Source organism: Dermacentor silvarum, chromosome 5 (genome assembly GCF_013339745.2).
Source record: "Dermacentor silvarum isolate Dsil-2018 chromosome 5, BIME_Dsil_1.4, whole genome shotgun sequence".
NCBI lineage: Eukaryota > Metazoa > Arthropoda > Arachnida > Ixodida > Ixodidae > Dermacentor > Dermacentor silvarum.
In genome coordinates this window covers 163,925,962-163,946,544 of record NC_051158.1, presented here as the reverse complement: position 1 = coordinate 163,946,544, position 20,583 = coordinate 163,925,962, and the positions used below count along the sequence as shown (strand labels likewise).

General features: G+C 45.3%; 1 protein-coding gene across 2 annotated transcripts in view; it reads left to right on the top strand.

Annotated features, from left to right (window-relative positions):
- Window positions 1-18,596, top strand: part of LOC119453852 (uncharacterized) — a 234,869-nt gene extending 216,273 nt beyond the window's left edge. For both annotated transcript variants that reach the window (XM_037715900.2, XM_049666890.1), the window contains exons 5-7: window positions 949-1,260; window positions 6,081-6,522; window positions 13,584-18,596. In XM_037715900.2, coding sequence (XP_037571828.2) covers window positions 949-1,260; window positions 6,081-6,333 — 565 coding nt within the window. In that variant the 3' untranslated portion in view covers window positions 6,334-6,522; window positions 13,584-18,596. The remainder of the gene's footprint in view (window positions 1-948; window positions 1,261-6,080; window positions 6,523-13,583) is intronic.
- The last annotated feature ends 1,987 nt before the right edge of the window (window positions 18,597-20,583 follow it).

Sequence of the window (20,583 nt, the reverse complement as noted above, 5' to 3'; positions counted from 1 at the left end):
GACCTCGTGCTCAGCAGCGCAGCGCCTTAGCTAACTGAGCTACCACGGCGGGTTTATTGATCACGTGTAAACTTATTTTCATGTGTAAATTGATTTTCCTACTCTTGCTTTCTGACTTTTGTTCTTTTGGTTTCTTAATTAACTACAGGTTTTATAACACACTTATATACCTAAATCAACCACTTTGCAGTATGCACGTGTTGTAATGTATCTGGCACAATTACAAGTCCGGCTGCGCTTCTGCAGTACACTCTATAGCGCTGCTTTCGAGGCACCCTGGGATTTGAGCAAGGAGCAAGCATATGGTCTGACCAACTTCAGGCTCTGCATACGACGAACGGTTGCAGCGGAACCGGGATCACCGCACTTCTCACCCAAAAACCCCCGATCAACGGGCAGATAAAAACACCGGTGGGGGAAAGGGGGGGGGGGGCAGGGAGGTAGGTAGGTTAGGCTAGGTTATGTAGGTTAGGTTAGGTAGGTTATGTTAGGTTAGGTTAGGTTAGGTAGGTTAGGTTAGGTAGGTTAGGTTAGGTAGGTTAGGTTAGGTTAGGTTAGGTAGGTTAGGTTAGGTAGGTAGGTGGGTAAGGAAAGATTCGCTTTAAGCGACTAAGTGTGCCTATAAACCAACTAACTTTTTCACGAAGTATGGGCGGTAACTGCACTGCGCTACGCAATTTGTGTGCCTTGTGTGATACGTGTGGTAAGGCGTACGAACTACCCCATCTTTCTCCAATAAACCCTTGTTTGAAGCCGGCGTCTGTTTCCTCCTTTTTGTTCGTTTTGTCCGCGTCCGCTGTCGCTCTCTATTTGTCGCTAACATCTATAATCAAAAACTTGCCTTATAAGTGCATCGTGCCCACCAGCTATGCCGGGTGCTCTGCTGGAGGGAAAGCATCGCCAACGCGTTCATGTCCCGGACCATTCTCTCTCTCTCCCTCGTCGCAGGCCTCCCCTGTCCTTCCCCTCGGCCGACCGTGAGCCGAGCCGCCCTCCGAGCTACCGGTCGCGCACGAGCTCGGCGGCCGGCGGCGGCATCCTCCGCTCGTGCGTGGGCGGCAACGCGTCATGCAGCCAGGACACCCTGGCCACCGTGAGCCCGGCCGAGGACGAAGACCGGCGGCCGCTGCACAGCCGCAACCCGTCGCTGACGCTAAGCACGCTGTCGCAGGAGGAGGCGTCGCCCGCCGGCGCGACCGCGAGCAGCCAGCATGCCGCAGCGGACACCCTGCGCCGGAGCTACAACGCCAGCGTGCTCGGGTCAGTCTCGCGCTTTCGAGTGCCTGCCAGACGGGGCTCGGGCCCACGAGGGGGGATCGATCACGGAGCGAGAGAAATTTAGAAGAGGTTAACCACTAACGATTCCCAAAGTCATCCTCCTTGAAATGGGGCGGCCACAAATAGTCACCTGCTTGACCTATAATCAAGTTTTACTTCGTATATTGCAGGCTAATAGTTTGCCCCTCTCTATTTTATTTGCTGTTATTGCAGTTTCCATCTCTGTATCATGCTTGTAACGACCCCGGCTCTATCGATCAATTCCCTGCATTTTTTTTTCCACCAATACTCCAAACGTCTCAGCTTTGAATCCTAGTGCTTGTGTTGGCGGACTGATTGGGTTAATCATAGCTTGGCATTCTACTGGAATGTGCTGAGTTGGCTCCACAATTTTGCTGTAGAAGACGCACACCACATTCTACTATCAAACGCCGAAGTGTGTAAAAAATAACCTAATAAAACGAACGCACAGAATTGGATGGAAGTTACAAAATAAATGAGTGCTAAATCGTTCTAGCTCATTGCATTACGATGATGTCTACTCTGGCAGTTTTGATGCCTTAGGTATACAAGGGGATAATTGGCCAGTTGCCTGCCCCTATAAGCATCGTCTGCGGTTTCGTGGGTGTTCCACATCCGTTGCCATGGCCGTGAGTGGCGTTCGCTAACGCTTTCAGTTATGACTTCATGTACAGTGCGGTCCACTGTTAAAGGGAACACGTGACTCTAGAGCACGTGCGCATTTTCCCCTCTGGCAAGTGTACAGTCGCACGGGTTTGCAGTAGATTAACTGTGGTTAATTGGTGGCCTTTCTTTGTTAAGTCACGAAGTCTAGACAAATCCGTGTACAACGCTCGATGTCCATGCAATCAGATTATATAAGTATATAAGCTCCTTGTTTACATATTGGCCTTAGCACCATACTTGCACCTCTTGTAGACACTAGCGCCGGAGTTATAATCCTCTAGCACTTTCTGTGGGAAACTCTATGGCTAAAAGGACAATGACAGACATAAAGTGCGACAACGCACGACAACACGCAGCGCCGTATGTTGTCTGCCTCTCGAACTCTACCAAGTTCGAGCTTTAGGAATGAAAAAAAAAAAGCTGTGAAATTTGCGAAATCACAGGCATTCATTTCCTTGTCATCCAGCATAATCACGAGGCATGTTATTTTTAGACCATGACAGCAAGATTTGGCGCAGCATTACCGCTACCGTTATCACACCCTATACTGCGCCCATGCTTGCTGTGTAGTCCGTGCAGCTCATGCGGATATATATGGCAGTGACGGAAACGGCGAAGTTGTGACGAAATGTGCAGTGTTAATTCATAGTATACAGCCAGAAAGTTATCTATGAAATGGCATCTTTCACCAACTGGCCTTCTTTTATTGCTTCCGCTGTATGTTTGACTTGTCCCTCTAGTGTGCTCTATTCTCGTAGCCATCATGTTTTTGTTGTTGTTGGTGGTGGTGGTGGTGGTGTTGCTGACTGTACCCGCCGCGATGACTCAGTGGCTATGGCTTTGCGCTGCTGCACACGAGGTCACGGGTTCAATTCCTGGCCGCATTCCGATGCGTACAGAATGAAAAAAAAAAAAAAAATACGCTTGTGCAGAGTACTTTGGATACACGTTAAAGCCCAAACCCCATGTGATCGATTTTGCGCTTGAGCGAGTTACGAAACGGGCCGTCGCCGGAACAGATTGCTCGCTCTTGTCGCTAGACTGGAAATCTAAAGCTCGTCGCCCGGAAGTGCTAAAAAATTAAAAATTAAATTATGGCGCTTTACGTGCCAAAACCACGATTTGATTATGAGGCACGCCGTAGTGCGGGACTCCGGAAATTTGGACCACCTGGGGTTCTTTAACGTGCATCGCCCGGAAGTGCTACGAGCGACTAGCGAATAGGGCGAAGCCGGGTGTACATCAGTGACGTGCTACCGGTTGTCGCACGGGACGAGCAAACGACCGAATTCTGATACGTGCATGGATAAAAAGGCCTACTGCAAGACCATCCGAAGTATTTTATGCTGCTCTGTACAGCAATACAAATCAACCTAAATTATTAGAGCAAGTGTCGCGCCAGTTTCGCTGCCCTCATACGGGCAACACCGGGGAGACGTCCCTCGCGGCGGGTTCCACTTTTAGGCGACGATCGAGTGGATGTATATAACAGCCATCGCGTCGCTCGTCGCGCGCAAGATCGCTTACGTGGGGTCTTGAAGAATGCCACTGGGTGAAATTTAATCTGGAGCCTTCCTCACCGGCGTCCCTCATAATCCATGGTGTAGTTCGTGGCGTTAAATCCCATAATAGGTAGAATAAAATTTATTCATTGTGCCAAGTCCGTTCTTGTTTGTGCTACCATTGTTACGTATTCTGCGGCGATCACTTTCGGCGATAGTATCGCCTCGGCGACAATATCGCCGTCACGCGCGCACTGATTGGCTGGTTGAGCACTACGTCGCGCGGAGGCGATGGTATCGCCGAGGCGATCGTCGCAGGATACGTCTCCTAGATTTTATTTTTACGCCTTGCTTGCGCGTTTTCCGACTTACGAGGGCACCTCTCATGATAACATGGACCGTTTCGCTATCGCAGAAGCGCCATATGCGAATATTTACGTTTAACCTTCCTTTTTATTGTTCTGTGAGACGCGCTCACAGTTCCTTCAAGAGTCTCCCGGAGTACCTAAATAAGCACACTGCCGATTGCGTCTGACAAGACTGACGCCCATCTGTCTGAGCGCATTCTTTGCGAACAGTGCGTACAAACAAACAACGAGTGCCCTTTCAGGGTCGCGTATAGCTTGGAGAGAGGCCAGGTCGTCCGCTGGCTTGTTTGCACAGAAGCCTCGCTCGTCCTCGCCGAAAGCCCCGCGGGTGTGTGCAAACTCATTCAGAGTCAGCGGGCAGCAAGAAGCGCGCCTTTTCAGAGACACCGTTATAGAACTCTAGTGAACCGTGCCTCGTTTGGAGAAGTAATCTAGCTGCGACACTGCTTCGACGAGCCGAGGGCCGCATCTTTTTTTCTTAGCTCAGGCCCGAACGGCACGTCAGGTACGTCGCCGTTTTATCGACACTCGGTACCTTCATCAACTTTCAAAGTAGAATCGATCGGTGACCGTACATTAATACGAGACGTATCTCGGACTGAATGCAGCCTAGCGCGCGGCTGCGTCTGGTATCACGCACGGCTGGTCATACCTCACGCAGGAATATATATATATATATATATATATATATATATATATATATATATATATATATATATTACTGGCGATGCTTATGCAGAAACGTAGCTCAATTGCTACATGACGTCGTTCGCTACCGAGGTGGCGCAGCTGCGACGCATTCGCGCAAGCGGATGGATAGCAGTCTCTGAGTAAGCATCTGTAAGTAGCCTGCCGTGTGTCAAATAATAAAACAAATACAAAAAAAAAAACAACAGAACGTCTGATCTGCTCAAAGTTCAACATGTAGTGTCGTTGAGCGGAATTACGGGTATAGGAAGAGACTCGAGACGAAGTGGACAGGGCAGACACTCGGCCGGTCCTGTCCACTTCGTCTCTTCCTGCCCGTAATTCCACTCAACGACACTGCATGATACACCAACTGGCCCAACAATCTGCGCTTCACAGTTCAAATTTATCTGCACGTTTAAAAGGCAATGCTCAACGCTGTCCTGTGGGCTTCTCGTGCTCATCCCACGTCTTTTTAACGCTATAGTTAACAATGGCTCACTTAATGTGCACAGCTGTCTGTTTTAGGAGATTAGTGCACCTTTCTAAGCGAAAGTGATGGCAAATTGTCATAATTTGTCAGCACCATTTGGGTGGTAAGATATGGCCAGACGATTGGTGTGGCAAAGAAAGACATGCGACAAACTACAGGGGGAGAGAGAGAGAGAATTTATTAGAAAGGCAGAGAGGTCGGCCTGTGCGAGCATGCTCGGGCCTGCTACTCTGCACAGGGGAAAAGGGGGACAAAAAAGAGTGGTGAAAGATAAAGACGAGGACAGGAAGAAGGGATGCATATGTACACCAACTCAGTGGTTTCCTTTAAGTCTTTGGTATAGTCCGGTGATCTTCAGATAGTCCAGGCGACAAACTACAAGTTCGCATAAAATGCAGCTCAGATGTATAAAGGTACTTAACGTTAAGATACACCTCAGAAAGTAAAAAAAAAAAAATAATAACGTGCTCGGTGGCATGTGTAACCACTTAGTTTCAACGGGGATAATAATTGTGACAAAATTCCTGAAGAAACTACCGATAACGATTGTCAATGGCAGCAATTGGGTTCTTTCAGATTCGCTAGAACTTTGCGGCTTCGGCACGCGACTTCTCATAGGTCTCAGCAGGAGTACCATCTTTGGCGGCATTTTATGTAGACCATTTAGGCGACAAATCAAGTACAAATTAAGCGCCTGACTCACCCGCGAAGCGAGCGGCGTGACATACCGCGACCGCTTGAGGTGCGTTTCATCGAGCGGCCGCGCCGCGACTTAGCTGACGCCGCAGATACCCGCAGAGCGTGCGCTTCTCCGCCTCGCTCAGCTAGAGGCCGCGCGATTTCCTTCTCCCATTTCTCTCCGGTGTTCTCCATCGCACTCCTTCACCAGATTCTCTCGCCCCCTAACACTCCTTCACACCGCACCCTCCCCACTACACGGTAACCGCGACTCATGTGTCGATCCGTCGAAGACGAAGAACTGGATTGTCGTAAAGCTAACGTTCAATAAACGTGATGGTAATAAAACGGCTGAGTGTTGACCTGGCCACGTGCCCCTTTCCGCAGGGTCAGCGGCAGCCTGTCGTCGTCCAACCGGGACACGCCGAGCCCTCCGCCGGGCAGCTCGTCGAGGGCGCCCGACCCGCACCTGCTGCGCAAGAACCACGACGTAAACACGGTGACCATCGTGCAGACCACGGACACGTCGCAGGTCATCAACCAGGACACCGTGATCGTGTCAGTGTCGGGACACAACGCGCGCACGCTGGTGCTGCCCTCGGGACACTCGGAGGTGCAGGTGACGCTCGCGCACGTCTGACACGCGGCCACTCGGCGCCCTTCGCCGCCGCCGCCGGACGACGCTTCCCCGTCGTACGCCTGCGCGGGCAGGCACTGCGGCTGCCGGCGCCGACACGTCGCCCAGGACGACCGACCGGCGGCCACGCGGGACGACAGGCGGCGGCGGCTGCGCCGGGCGCGAGACCACGACGGCGGCGACGGCATGCCGGTGAGTGGGCCTTCACACACCGCCTATCACGGGGCAAGACTGTCATTTTTAGTTATAGTATCACCGTGTGCCTCCACTGTAACGGTGCGATATCGCCACAAGGATTGCGTGCGTCCGCTACACCGTTGAGTTTTGTTCTTTCGAGTTACGAGGCCACGGGAGGATCCTTTAGCAACCGCGCCAGGCAACCGTGTTGCGTGGTCTCAAATATGTCCCCCTGAAGGCAATTTCTCACAAGCATAACACTTCCTTGAAGCGTTATGTTTGGAGCTCAAGTAGCGGAGCGGAATGAAAAGTCCTTGTAGTTACGATTGTTTGGTAATTTAGCTCAGCTGCACTGCATTTCCTGATTGACTTTTCTGTAACAATTTGCACATTAGCTATTCTGCAATGCCTTAGTAAAAAAAAAAATTATGTCACCCGCTCGAAGCAGGGAAGGCTACATGCGGGACAGTGTCACGGCTTGTCACCCATTCGCCATCGGCGTGAAGTCGTCGACAGGGTATATAAGTCAGTTGGTCGTTCCGTACTCAAGCGAACACAGTGAAAGAGTCACAGTCGGGATTCAACATAAAGAAAACAGGATATTTATTGACTGACAACGATACACAAATTAATAAAATAAAATAATAAAAAACACAAGAAAACTAACACACCTGAACTTAATATAGCTCAATGATGATGACAGAGAAATATGACGAGCAATTAACAGTGGATATAAAAATGAAACGGGGCGCGGATCAAATATACAAGAATACACTTAACAATAGTTCACTAAAAGAAAGTTCAAAAGAAAACAAACTATGGCATACGCGTGGCCGGGCAGCAGCAGCAAGTCCATAAACCGTGAAGCCGACGCGCAGAGCTTTCTCGAAGAATGCCGGCGAGCCGATCTTGTTGAGGTGGATGCGATTGCTGGGCTGGGTTTCCTGGGAATCTAGATCTGACGACTTCCCTCAGGCCGGTTGAGCTAACTTAAGGTGAACAATCGGGAGCTTCGTTGCAGACGTTGGTTTGTCGTCTCGTGCGTCAACTAGTTACTCGGAGTTCCGACGCTGCTAGGCGACCCAGGCGAGACTGGACGGCACTAGCCCCTCGACTGCTTCTCAGCAGATCACAGGCTCACCTTTTAGACTGCTTAGCAGGGATTAAAACCTGCACTTAAATAGCCTCTCCTTTCGCTAGTTCCCTAGGTCGGGGAATGGTAGGTATGGGTGACAGTTCACCTAATTCTTTCATGACGCCTCCCAAGGTCTTGGCCGCGCCCCTTTCAATCAGGGGCGAGGGAACAGGTGATTCCCCCCCGCTGTCAGAGGTCGCGCCCCCGCACTGCACCAAACAGATACTTGGGTCCGTTAACAAGCACAGAAGAAACAGCGGCAGCTGGCAACATGGTGCCATATGCTCACACAATACATACACTGCTAGCAATTTGTGGACACAGTACAGAAGCATCGCATATTTCGGTGTTTCCGGAAAGCCCTTGACCCCTCCCATCTTGTACGTCGCATAAGGCATGCGCAGGGCAGAGAAGACACAGGGGTTCGTAGAAAGGACTCTTGGGGCATGCGTCAGGGTCGCATCAACAAAAAAACTAAATCTCCCTTTTTTCTGCCGCTTGCTAGAGTGACTAGCAATACCCGTCTTGCTCGGCCGTTCCCACGCCAACGACGTTTTGGCGCCCCTTAATCGGCACCTCTCTGACTTGAAACTGTGCCGCACCGTGACAGACAGTAATAGCCATTTACTCGTTTTTGGCAGAGGTTTTTTTTTTTTTTTTCATTTGTCAAGCTGCATTCAACTTTACAGCATATGCATATATATCAATAACTGTATTTGGTGATGCAAAAAATGCGAGGCAATAGATGTGATCGCACCAGCAAAGCGGAAGACAATCACTCCATGCCTATGGTATGTGCAGACATGAGTTGCTGGACTCAGCTGTAGTCCCCAAAAATGAACCATAGCACTTAGAATGGATCATTGAGTTTGGTACCTACACCTTACAATTAAGCCATGCCAGCTCTATCGAACTGGGCACCCTGAAAGCATGTGCCTTAGCTCGAGCCACATTCAAGTGCCACAAGTGGTAGTTCCTGCAGCAAGGGCTTGGAGGTGCCCCACTTTTTCCCACATTGCAGCAAGTCAATTATGTCAAAGACCTCCAAGATTGCGAAGGTTCAACGAAAAGGTTGGGGCAGGAACAGGCAGTTGAGTTAATAACAAATAGCCATGCACACATCAGTGAACCACTACCTTTGCTTTATGGGTGATCTCAAGGATTGCCATGCTCACCCTGGGCACTTTGTCAGAAACAGTCTGCATGCAGAATGAAACAACGAGCTGAGAGAATAAGCTTTGAAGTTTTCAATCTGTATTAGACCTGCAATTTCAGCTCGGGTGTAGTGCCACAGCTTGTATGATAACAAACAGTTTTTATTGCGATAGCAATTATATGGACACTTCAACCGGATTTCTGCCGTCGCCGTGAGGTTCCGTATAGATAAAATCTTCGCCGCGCGCCGTATGCCCCAGCGGAAGCGTGCGGGGACGCGCGCTATCACGGAGAGCGAACGCACTCAATCCCCCACGCGCAAGCAAGGAAGCGGAAAGCCAGCGCCGGAGGGAGGGGGGGGGGGGGGGGGGGCACTTCTCTGCCAACAACCGCGCTCGTCGCTCGTCCGCAGTCTCTTATCTCTCCCACGCGCAAGCAAGGAAGCGGGAAGCCAGCGCCGGAGGAAGCGGGGGGGGGGGGGGGGGGGGGAGGCGCACTTCTACGCTGCCAACAACCGCGGTCGTCGTTCGTTCGACCGCACCGTCTCTTATCTCCACACGGCTCTGACCTTTATGCGCCCTCAGTTTCCGTTGAAGCGATAGACCGCACGTACCTGCGCGGGCGAAGGTACGTTGCGCTGCCAGCGTTTTGACAGTCGTTGGCTGCAGTCATTCAGTGTGATCTATTCATGTTTGTTTGTGCGCGCTCACACCACGCTTGTTCATTCAGTTAGTAATAGTCGGGCCACATTTTCCAACGCACGCTACACATGCAATGCTGCCCAGATCGGCAGTGCAGCACTACAGGTGTGTCCCTTCGCACGCGCTGCCCACGGTAAGCGCTTCTCATCAACACCACCGTTTCACACGCGCCTTCTCGTGGTCATCGAGTCTCTCTTCATGTTGGTCTACTTACGCCGCAGCACACCTGCTTACTTAATCAGCTCATGTTTACTACAATTCATATTGCTACCAAGGCCGCTCACCTTACTTCGTATGACATTGCTGTGTTGCTATCGCATTCATTGCTTCGCCCTTAGGGCGAAACTGTGACAGTTTTTTAGTCTATGGTACACTTTCCATCCACTTGAGGGATAGCGAGGTAGAAAATCTCCCTGACGCATCCTTGATGAGTTGCATGCAGGGTAGAAGTTAATTGTTGAGCAAAAATTATTCTGTTGTACTGCTCAGCCTGCTCCGTGCAAGCAACGTCTGGGCATCCTCGTTCCCCACGTGAAGCATTTTGAAGATGTAGAAAAAGTGTAGATGAACCACCTCCGGGAAGAAGTGATTCACTGAAAAGACGACTTGTGCCCAAAAGTTATGCATTGCTGAAGCAAAGCCAGCGTAGCATTTAACTGTCATTCTTATCGTGTGCACCATCTTGGGCAGCCTAGCATCACAGTATTCGTGCGTGTCTGTATGTGGAATCATCCAATTTTTCAAATTATTGTTTACCTATTTTGTATTGTCTGCCAGGGGATCGTAAGTCGCCATCCTTTTATGCCTCGCTGCAATGCCAAGCCAGCTTTCCTGCTAACAGCGTACTCGCGAAGCATGCGAAATTACATGCACTTAGCTACGCAGGAAAGCTTAACCGTGTCAACACCTACATTCATCATCATCAGCAGCATATATGTTATGTCAACTGCAGGACAAAGGCCTCTCTCTGTGATCTCCAATTACGCCTGTTTTTCGCTAGCTAATTCCAACTTGCACCTGCAAATTTCCTAACTTCATCACCCCACCTAGTTTTCTGCCGTCCTCGACTGTGCTTCCCTTCTCTTGGTATCCATCCTACGCATTACATGGCCTGCCCAGCTCCATTTCTTCCTCTTAATGTCAACCAGAATATCGGCTATCCCCGTTTGCACATTAAATACTTACAATGTTCTGTACGTTCGGAATGCGCAGCAGCAATAGCTCATCCCACTTTGGAAGGTGGTGTCTTGACCAATAGGTAGCCCTCGCAGTTCCCTCACAGGCTTCAGGGACGCAGGCCTGTTACATCACCAGCCACTATTTGCCGTCAACTGGTGATTTGCAGGCTCTAATAATATTGTAGCATTATGAGCATTCACTTTCACGGACGGCTCCTACCATATTTAGAACCTGGTCAAGTAACTGCCTGGCATAACTTCTCATGACTCTTACTGCAAGAGCTGTTTACAGCCAGCAGTGTCATCAAATTAGCAGAAAATGTTTTTATTAGTTGAGTCTGCTTGGCTACAAAACAAAATTTGTGCTACAGTCGCATAGATGACAATATTTCACTTTCATGAATCTTATCCACCTTGCAGCCTTCTGCAGAACTCATTTGCCATATTCAATGACCCTGTGCTTCGAGTTAATTCGGCCTTGTTCTGCAATCTGCTAGTTTCATGGTTAGTTCAGATGGTAGAGCAAACACCTCACAAAGGCACTGCTCCCGGGTTCTATCGCCAGACCAGGAGATTTGCTTTTTCAGCTAGGAAACTTTGTTTTAGAAAAGTGTGTAGGGATTGCCTTTGTAGCTTCATGCTACGAGTTGGGTGGATAACAGTTTTTTCGTTTAATTCCGGTACCATATATAGTGAAATCGCAGCATTTATTGGCTCGTCTCCAATGCGCTAGATGGCTTCCTAAGCTCTGCAAGCACTGCAGCCATGGTAACGCCATGCATTCTCGGGTTGGTGAAAGCAGTGCTGTGAAGAAACACGTCAAACTTTCTCAGCGTGGTGATAATGGCAAGGTGCTTGTGTTCTGATAGGATAATTTTGCTGCACATGATCAAGTGTGTGACTTCTGAAAGCCACAGGAAAAAGCACACTTGGAGCTTGCAAGAACTGCAGCAATTGTGTCTACTCAAGAAGTGTGTCCAGGCTGTAGTAACCTTGGTCTTCTTGCATTTTGAATGGTCTGTTCAGATCTGGAAGCTGTAACGTGGCTGTAAAATGAGCACCTTAACTCCATGCACTGTGGAATAAGTTTACAACAAAACGCATTATGCTGAGAAAATGCTGCAGACTCGTAATGTGTTGCGAGATTAGATGTTCAGCTATATCTTTCAGCCTTGCATTCAGAGATGCCCTTTATTCACTGCAAAGCCAAGCAAATCAACTCACTTGCTAGATCTTTATTCTAAAGAGCACATGATGTTCCTCAAAAGGATGCAAGACAACATCTTCCATGTATGCTGTGTTGGACATGGTCGAGCATAATATCTGTTCAGACCAAATACATATGATGCATGTCAACATATGTACAGGCCCTCAGAGCTTGTAAGATGCACGTTTAATAATGCCTGCTGAGTCCATTTCTATTCACAGAAACACACAACAATGGCGAAGCATACTGAAAACATGCATGCGCATTTCCAAGAAATATGACTGGCTCAGCTGCAGATGTCTCACTGTGACTTTATTGAGATGATGGCAATTCCTGCACAGTTAAGCTATACAGTTTCTTGGTGCCAGCAGGATTGATGAGGCCCATACTTGTTGCAATAGTCAGACAATTATGCTCATCATCCCCTGAAAGCCAAATTCAAGAGCAGTTGCTTGTGGACACTCAGTAGTCTTGGTTTGCCTCCCAGAGGTTCAGTGTTTCTTGTATTAGTACAATTGCGCAGCATGGCTGTTCACCCAGTTTTTCCATGAACTTCTCAGTGAACGGTTCCAGTGCCTCTGCAAGCTCTTATTTCTGAGAAGCACTGCAAGGACTTTTCAGTGGTGCTTCCTGAATATTTTTCAGCAGTGATGAAGGTATTGCTTTTACTGCCAAGACATTCATAGTGTCCGCATAGCTGCTCCAACGAAATGTATATACTCGGCACAAGTGTCATACATAAAACTGCCTCTTGCTGTGTGAAGTGCTTACTCTTCATGTGTGATAGTCTCCACCAAAAATGATTGGCACTGCTTAACCACGGCAGTAAGTAAAGCACTAATGTTTTTTCAGGCTTGTGACTAACACCTGCAAATGCGCAGTGCCATGTCTAGGCAGTCTTTTTCTTTTCAACATAGTGTGTTAGGTCCCAAGCACGAACACAAAACGATGGACGACAGGGCTTACTCGTAACTGAAAGATTTGATTATAAAGCACAAAGAAGAGTACGAAATACCTTTACGCAAGTTGTACATGTGCAGTAAACCAGAGAAAAAAATGGCAGAACTGCGGACAACAATGCGGTTCACATGCCTTCTAAAAGTTCAATCTCGGTAGATTTTGCAACTGAAAATGTGACACAATTTGAGTTCCGAAGATAGTGATATGCTCCCATAATTTTTTGCACAACCAGGCTATGTGCCACAACAGGGCACCTGCATTGTTAAACAATGGAAAGCAGCACTTTTTCAAAAGTAAATTAATACAATGTGAAAACATCTTCCAAATCTCAGTTTTCTTTTTACTTTTTTTTTACCTTTGTACGGTCAATAAGTCAAAAATGTTTATTGTATCATTAGAAGTTGGGACATTCTGTTTCTATCTGTCTTTCATGAAATATTGTTTTACAATAGTTTTTAGTGCCCATATAGTTCCTGAAAAACTTGCCTTTGTGTGAAGAACGTTTTCATCAAAAAACTTTTTCGAACAGTTTGGCTTATAATGAAATAAATGGGTTGTGTAACACATATTCCAGTTCCGTTCCAGTGGCAGAAAATCTTTCCTGCGAGCACGATTTTTGTGATAAAATTAACGACAGAGTTTAGCTCTTTAATTCACCATTATGCTTGCTACAGTAAGCAGAAAGCATTAATGCTGAAACTGCTGTTTCTAACATGTTTTTTTGTTTTGTTTTTTTGTAGATATGCCATGACTTTCTGCAGACTCCTGGCTACTCCTTATGGAGACTGCATGAACAGGGCATCTAAGACTGTCTCCAAGCTCTCTCTCCTCCTGTTTGATCTGCCAGTCAACCTTCGAGCATCCAGATTCCTGAGCTGACAGCCTTGTGAATATGTGCATATGGACAGTCGTGAGAGACACACCAAGTGCAGAAAACAGACTGCTGCTTGTGCGAGGCGAATCAGCCTGCACTGTGTGCATCCTGTTGAATGTGTGTGCCTGTGTATAGAGCATGTCTATCATTTGAAATGTGTGTGTGGGTGTAGATATGCACATTGCGTCACTGTTTACCCCTGAGTGTTTGCTTGTTAACCAATGTTGCCATGTTGCCAGCACACTGCTGGGCAGATGATGGGTGAATGGTATCAAATATGTGCTTTCCAAGCATTTGTTTCTGATCTTCTGTGTGATGGAAAAGGTTGTGGTTGGTTGAAGTGCTTCAACCTCCCAAGATTAAGTTTAGTTTTGCTGCTCTGTTTAGACCCATTGGATATATACTTATAGCCAAAAGTTGGTGTTGTATGATAAAGTTCATCATAGTTTGGTCATATATATTCTGCACTAGATATGCACTGTCAAGAGTGCTCCTATTATGTGAACTGGTGCAAAATTGTGCAATATTCATTTATAGCTAATATAAGATGGTCGTGCACTACATAAATGGTGCTTTCTCAGAAACAGTTTATATAGTCATTAAAATTGGCACTTTTAACGTGGACACAAATTATTTTGCACACTTTTAAGTATACGCTTATGATCACCAAACGTTTCCTACCATATCAGAAAAATGTGGGATTCTCAACGTGTTTTATATGTTGCTTTTGGTTTAAGTGGCTGCATCTTCAGAATGAAATTGTTACAATATTTCTTGCCTCTTGGCTGCTGTGGCTTTTTAGGTCTACAAAAGGAGCCAAATTCCTGAAAACACATTGATTTACAATGCTAAATTTTATTGCATTACTTCACAACATGGTTCCATTGGCCATTGTAATGTGTGTTCACAGGCTTGGTTTCCAGAGTATGAGGAAATTGTTTTGCATGGCTAGGTTAGCAGTTTAGATTCTTGCAATGTGGATGCTCTTGTGGCTGCATTTGTGCTTGTGAATATAGCTGTACATATATCACATCTGCATCATCTGCTCATTCTGCTGCGAACTGTTGAAACCAGTTCTTGGGAACAATTTGTGATTAGATAAAGATGCACATGCTGGTTAGTGTGTGTAACATCATGTGGTCTGATTATCTTGCTTTAAGACCAGGAAATGTTGATGTTTGTCGTTGAGCATAGTTGTAATATGAGCTTGGGTAGCTTCACTTTTCTAAGCACATTGGATACCCTATCAAATGTTTTTATTTTTTATTTATCTTTATACTTTCAATGTACTGTTGTTAGTTCTTAAAGGTCCCATTCTTCTGCTAACAAGTCGATGCTGAAAATACGAGGTGTTTTTTAGTCCGTAAAGAATTTTTTGTATCGCCCGTGGCAGATAGCGTAATTCTAGTCATTGAGGTGGATTACTCAAAGAGGCAGACATTACTTCCACGAGAAATCAAAATACATAATTGAATAATTAACAGACATTCACAAATTAACTATTTAGTTAATTACTATGTGGCAGCTGGAATTGCAGCTGGTGAGTTTGCAAGGCAGTGCAAGCTCACCAGCTGTATATATACATATATATATATATATATATATATATATATATATATATATTCACTCACTTGGAATGAATTTTCTGCCTGACACCAGTTTCAAGATATTCATTCTAAAGTGTGTTATGAAATACATGGATGTTCCAATTACTTTTGTGCTTTAATGCATGAAGCAGCAGTTTATTACTTTTGTGAATAAAGTAAGCGCAGCAATAGGGCATTTTTCCCGCACATCTTGAGAACCATGCTATCCTGAGAATTCATTCCAAGTGGATATGCCTTGCAAATTCACCAGCTACAATTCGTAAATTGCAATATGTGCATTAAGTAATTAAAAAATGTTAGCACGTTTTTGTAATTAGTCAATTATGCATTTCGATTTCTTGTGCGAGTAATGTTCGTTACTTCAAGTAAGGACTAAAATTATGTTACCTGGCACAAGCGATTTTAAAACATTCTGTATGGTCTGCAAAAAACAGCCTGTATAAAATATAATTCAAAATGAAAATAAAAATTAAGGCTTTGTGACACATTTAGCTTAAGGATATCTTTATGGCATCTTTTTAGAAATGTTCTCATCTTGCACACGCTGCATCAGTGTATATGAAGCTAAACTGTAGTGTTGCATTTAGGTGCTTTAGTTTTCATTCAGCAGTTTGTTCGTTAGCATTTTTCTCTCTTATCTGCAAGAAGTGACTGTCCTAATCTTTACTGCACCTGCTAGAATTTTTTTCCATCGGTGGTGCTGGTAATGAGTAAATTTGAAAGTTTCAACTTTTTTCTAAGCCTCGCGGAAAGTAATGGTGGTTTCTGCAGATACTGTGACCAAGAAGAGATTAGCACTACTTATTATGCTTTGCATTTATGTTGATTCATGCTTTGCCTGCATGTCAAAGACCTGAAATTTCTACTTATCTTACTCTGTCATAAGAACAAAAACAGCTTTGTCAATCATCACAATATTTTTCAATTTATTGTAAAGTCATTTTTTTGTCAATAATCAATGTGCTTTGTGTGGAAATATATCACAGAAAGTGTCGCTTGCTTTCTTGTTCTGGCAGCACAGCTTATTTTCTTGGTGCCATACTAGAAAGCAGGGCCGGTATAATGTAAGGATTTTATTGCTTTATTCTATTCCTCTATCATCCGCCAGTCAGGACTAGCTGATCCTGGTAACAATATAGGCAGAGTGTTGTTCAGACCACTGACGAAACACAAAAAGGAAAAGAATTGGGATAGAATCATTACATTCTCCCGGCTCGCATTGAATCTTACACCCATTTGTTTCTTAGTGCCATCACCTGGCTGGTCTATTGCCCAGTTTATGCTCTATGTGCGGACATCTCTGCTCAAACAAATAGCAAGCACCTGTTTGCTCATGTATAGTGAAGTGCTTTTATTTTGATAGTTGTTATTAAAATGAACTGGTACTTTTCAGCATGAGGCAGGGCTGGCCTATCCATTGGCCAATGCATCAAAGCAGGGTCTTAGACGAAATGTTTTGTGCTATTGGAATTAAGTGTGTGCAAAAAATTAAATCCAATATTGTTGCTTGGAGCACCTTTAGAAAGAGGCTGTTCATGATGACAAGATTCATGGGAGGCCTTGGATCAAACAGGGAAGAGTTATTTAAGGTTTGTGTGTAGTGTTATACAAAATCATTGGAATAACTGGTGCAACTGTACCGTCAGCAGTCAAACATGGCTTATAGCTGGATGAAATCTCTTGCATCAGTGCAGCTTTGTTACTGGTGCTTCCGTGTCATGAACATTCATTGGCTAGAGTGAAAGGCCCACGTGTAGTTTTATAGGCATTTTCTAGGCAGGCCAATACATCAAAGTACCAGAATAACACTGCAGCCAAACCAATTAGCTTTGTCTTGTTTATTCGGTGGGCTGTAAAAATAAGGTGAAAGCAGAATTATGGCTACAGATGTTATGTAGGTCCTGGCATTTTAATTCAAAAGTTCTAATGCACACGTTTTCATTTTCTTTTATAGCTCTTCTGGATTACAAAAGATTTTATGTTATGCCAAAAGTTGTATATTTGAGGCCAATGAGCATTATATTTGTCATCAAATATTTGTGCAGAGCAAGAAATTGACATCTTAATTTTTTAGAAGACTTGACATGTTGTGTTTAGCACTGCAGAAAGTTACATTGAAAGCAAGGCTAGACTGAGATTTTAGACTTCAGTGTAGTGATATACTCACTCTGCATATGAACATGACTCAGTAGCAGTTGTTTATTTTGTTGTGACACACTTTCATATTCTTTTTTCATGAAACATATCATAAACTCTATAAGCTTTCTTGCACATCAGAAGATACCTAACTTGAATTGTGCGTTGTGTCGCTTGCGTGCAACTAGTCATTAATTTTCTGCTGGAGACATTCTTTGGTTGATTGCAGTGTTCTGTTGAACAAAAATGTTGAACAGAATGCTCTACGGAAACGTCTGTTGCCAATAATGGAGCATATTACTTGTCTTGTAGATGAAGATATTGTGTGTAATGATTGTTTTCCTTTAGCTGTATTGTACAAGCTGTGTGGGTGTTCCATTGCGAACTTTGATCTTCAGGACATATTACGATACAGCGAGTGACCTCGGCAACTTTTACATAACTGGCATATAAAGTGAAAACACTCGTTTTAAAGCTTGCACATGATCTACGAAATAACATTGAGACCATTTCAATGATTATATGCTTACACCATCACCTTAATATAAAATTGCTTCGCTAAACAAGGACTGTACCACATTCACATTCTAATTGACTGCTGCATATCGGAATTCTGGTGCAGGAATTTATTGATGCCAGAAGTTTTGTAAATAGTAGCACTTGTCTCTATTGTTTGATGTTTGGAAAACCCAGTGCTTCATCAATAATCGATTTTTTTTGGATGGCATTGCAGTAAACAAGATACAGACTGACATGTCTAAAGCATAATGTTGCAACCATCTCTACTACATTTCACACATCAGCATCAACACACTGTCGAAAGAAAGGAAAGAGCATTCAGGATCTTCAATATTTCACTTCTATGTGAGAGGTAATTTGCGTGGAAAGGAAAATGTCCAGCGCATGAGGTTCAGTGAACAGATCGTGAAGCAAGAACATAGGAGTGAATGCGTCCTTGTGTCTGTGTATAAATAAAAACTGCGTATGGCCACACTGCTGTTCTCCTGTGAATACAAGATATATATATATATAAGAATACATATATATTTTACTGTACCATACAGCTGTTCTATGACAACGGATGATATTGTGGCCGTATTCAGTGTTGGAACGGCAGAATAAAATGTTTGACCAAAGCTGCGCCATTTTGTGAGCACTTTAATTCTCTCTGCAACATTGTTTAGTCCACAAGGCGAACGAGTTTCTGGTTTAAGAGTGTGTTGGGCACCGTGCATAAACTGCGTTTAGTGAAAGTAAAGGACGTATTTTCGAAGTTGTTGAAACTCTACTGTATGCGTCTTCCGTATTAAGGACAGAACTTGGCAAGTATTAAGGGGAGACGTTCCTCGACAAATCAATTTAAAAAAATATTTGTACTAAAGATTTGAACATCCACCCACTTATAAGCCTTTCAAGCAGATTTCAAATATGTCATTAGGTTTTGTGTCACTGCTATACTTCTTGAGTTATGTCCTACACAACGGCAAACTATAGTGATTTTGCGGACACATTATTGTGTAATAAATTTCCACAAAAAGCTTTGTGCTGTAGCTTATTTAGCTCTTTGTACACCGCGAAGTGCCAATATCTATCCAAACAGCGTGTAAAATTACTGGAACTACGAAAAAGAAATTGGGACACTTCACCCAATTTTTGTCACAATCCCATGAAAATAACCTTGTACACTTAAACTGTCTTTTACTAAGGGAATTTGGCATACTTAATCTTGAAGATATGTATAGTGCTGGTATCTACTTGAAATTGCAATATCTCATAGCAGTAGTTGCCAATGTGCAAGGTTATATTTCAGGGAATTGAGAAAAAAGTATTAGTTGAAATTATAAAAATTTTCGCATAGTTCCAGTAATTGTACACGCTGTTTGGCTAGATATCGGCACTTTGCGATCCGATGCATTTTGTGAAAATTTACTACATAAAAAAGAGCCCAGAAAGATAACTATATTTTACCATTGTGCATCACATAACTCAAAAACTACCACTACACAAAAACAAAGTCATATTTGAAGTCTGCTTCCTATTGGCTGAATTTTGAAACCTCTAGTACAAGTAATAACAATAAAATAAAGTTGTTTCGAGGAACCTCTCCTCTTAAGGTTTGGAGGAAACTTGAAAAATGTGCTAAGAGGTTTATTAGCTACGGACGCAGCGAACGGGCAGCAGTCTCAAGTGTTCGGCCAAGGATGACAGCAACCACGAGCTCATGCCGGTGGCGATGCTGCTGAGGCGCAGGCTACTCTTCTTCATTACAGTCACCCTCCACAGAAAAAAGGCGCCATCCTGGCGGCTTAAGGCGAAGACACTACTATTAGGTCATAGTATGGCTTAATGCGAGAGACGTGGACAAGTTCGCGGCCGCGATGGCGCAGGTCTGTCGATGGCGTGGGGGCCTCCACGAGGTAATTGATGGAGAACGTTTGCTCCAGAACGCGGTAGGGTCCGAGGTATTTCGCGACAAGTTTTGCGCAGTGGCCGGGTGTGGTAGCGGGTACCCGAAGCCAGACCAGAGAGCCAGGGGAAAATGTTGGTGCGGAACGGTCGGCAGGTTGACGGGATTGCTGCTGCCACTGGTCCTCGGTGGAGAAAGAGCGGGCAAGCTGGTGGCATTCCTCAGCATGTCGAGCTGCTTCAGACAGCGGAGTATTTTCGGACGCATCAGCTTTATATGAAAGAATTGTATCGAACGTATTAGATGGTTCTCGTCCATATAGGAGAAAGTACGGAGAAAATCCAGTAGTTGCTTGGGCTGCAGTATTGTACGCATACGTCACGAAAGGGAGAACTTGGTCCCAATTTGAATGATCAGAGGCGACGTACATTGATAGCATATCACCAAGAGTACGGTTGAAGCGCTCTGTCATGCCGTTAGTTTGCGGATGATACGCTGTACTTGTGCGGTGAACGATTCGGCATTCGTTGAGTAGTGCCTTCAAAGCATCGGCAAGAAAGGCTTGGCCTCTATCGCTGAGAAGTTCGCGAGGGGCACCGTGGCGCAGAACGAAATGGCGTAACAGAAACGATGCAACGTAGCGGGCGGTGGCAGTCGGCAGAGCGGCGGTTTCAGCATAACGGGTCAAGAGATCCACTGCAACAATAATCCAGCGG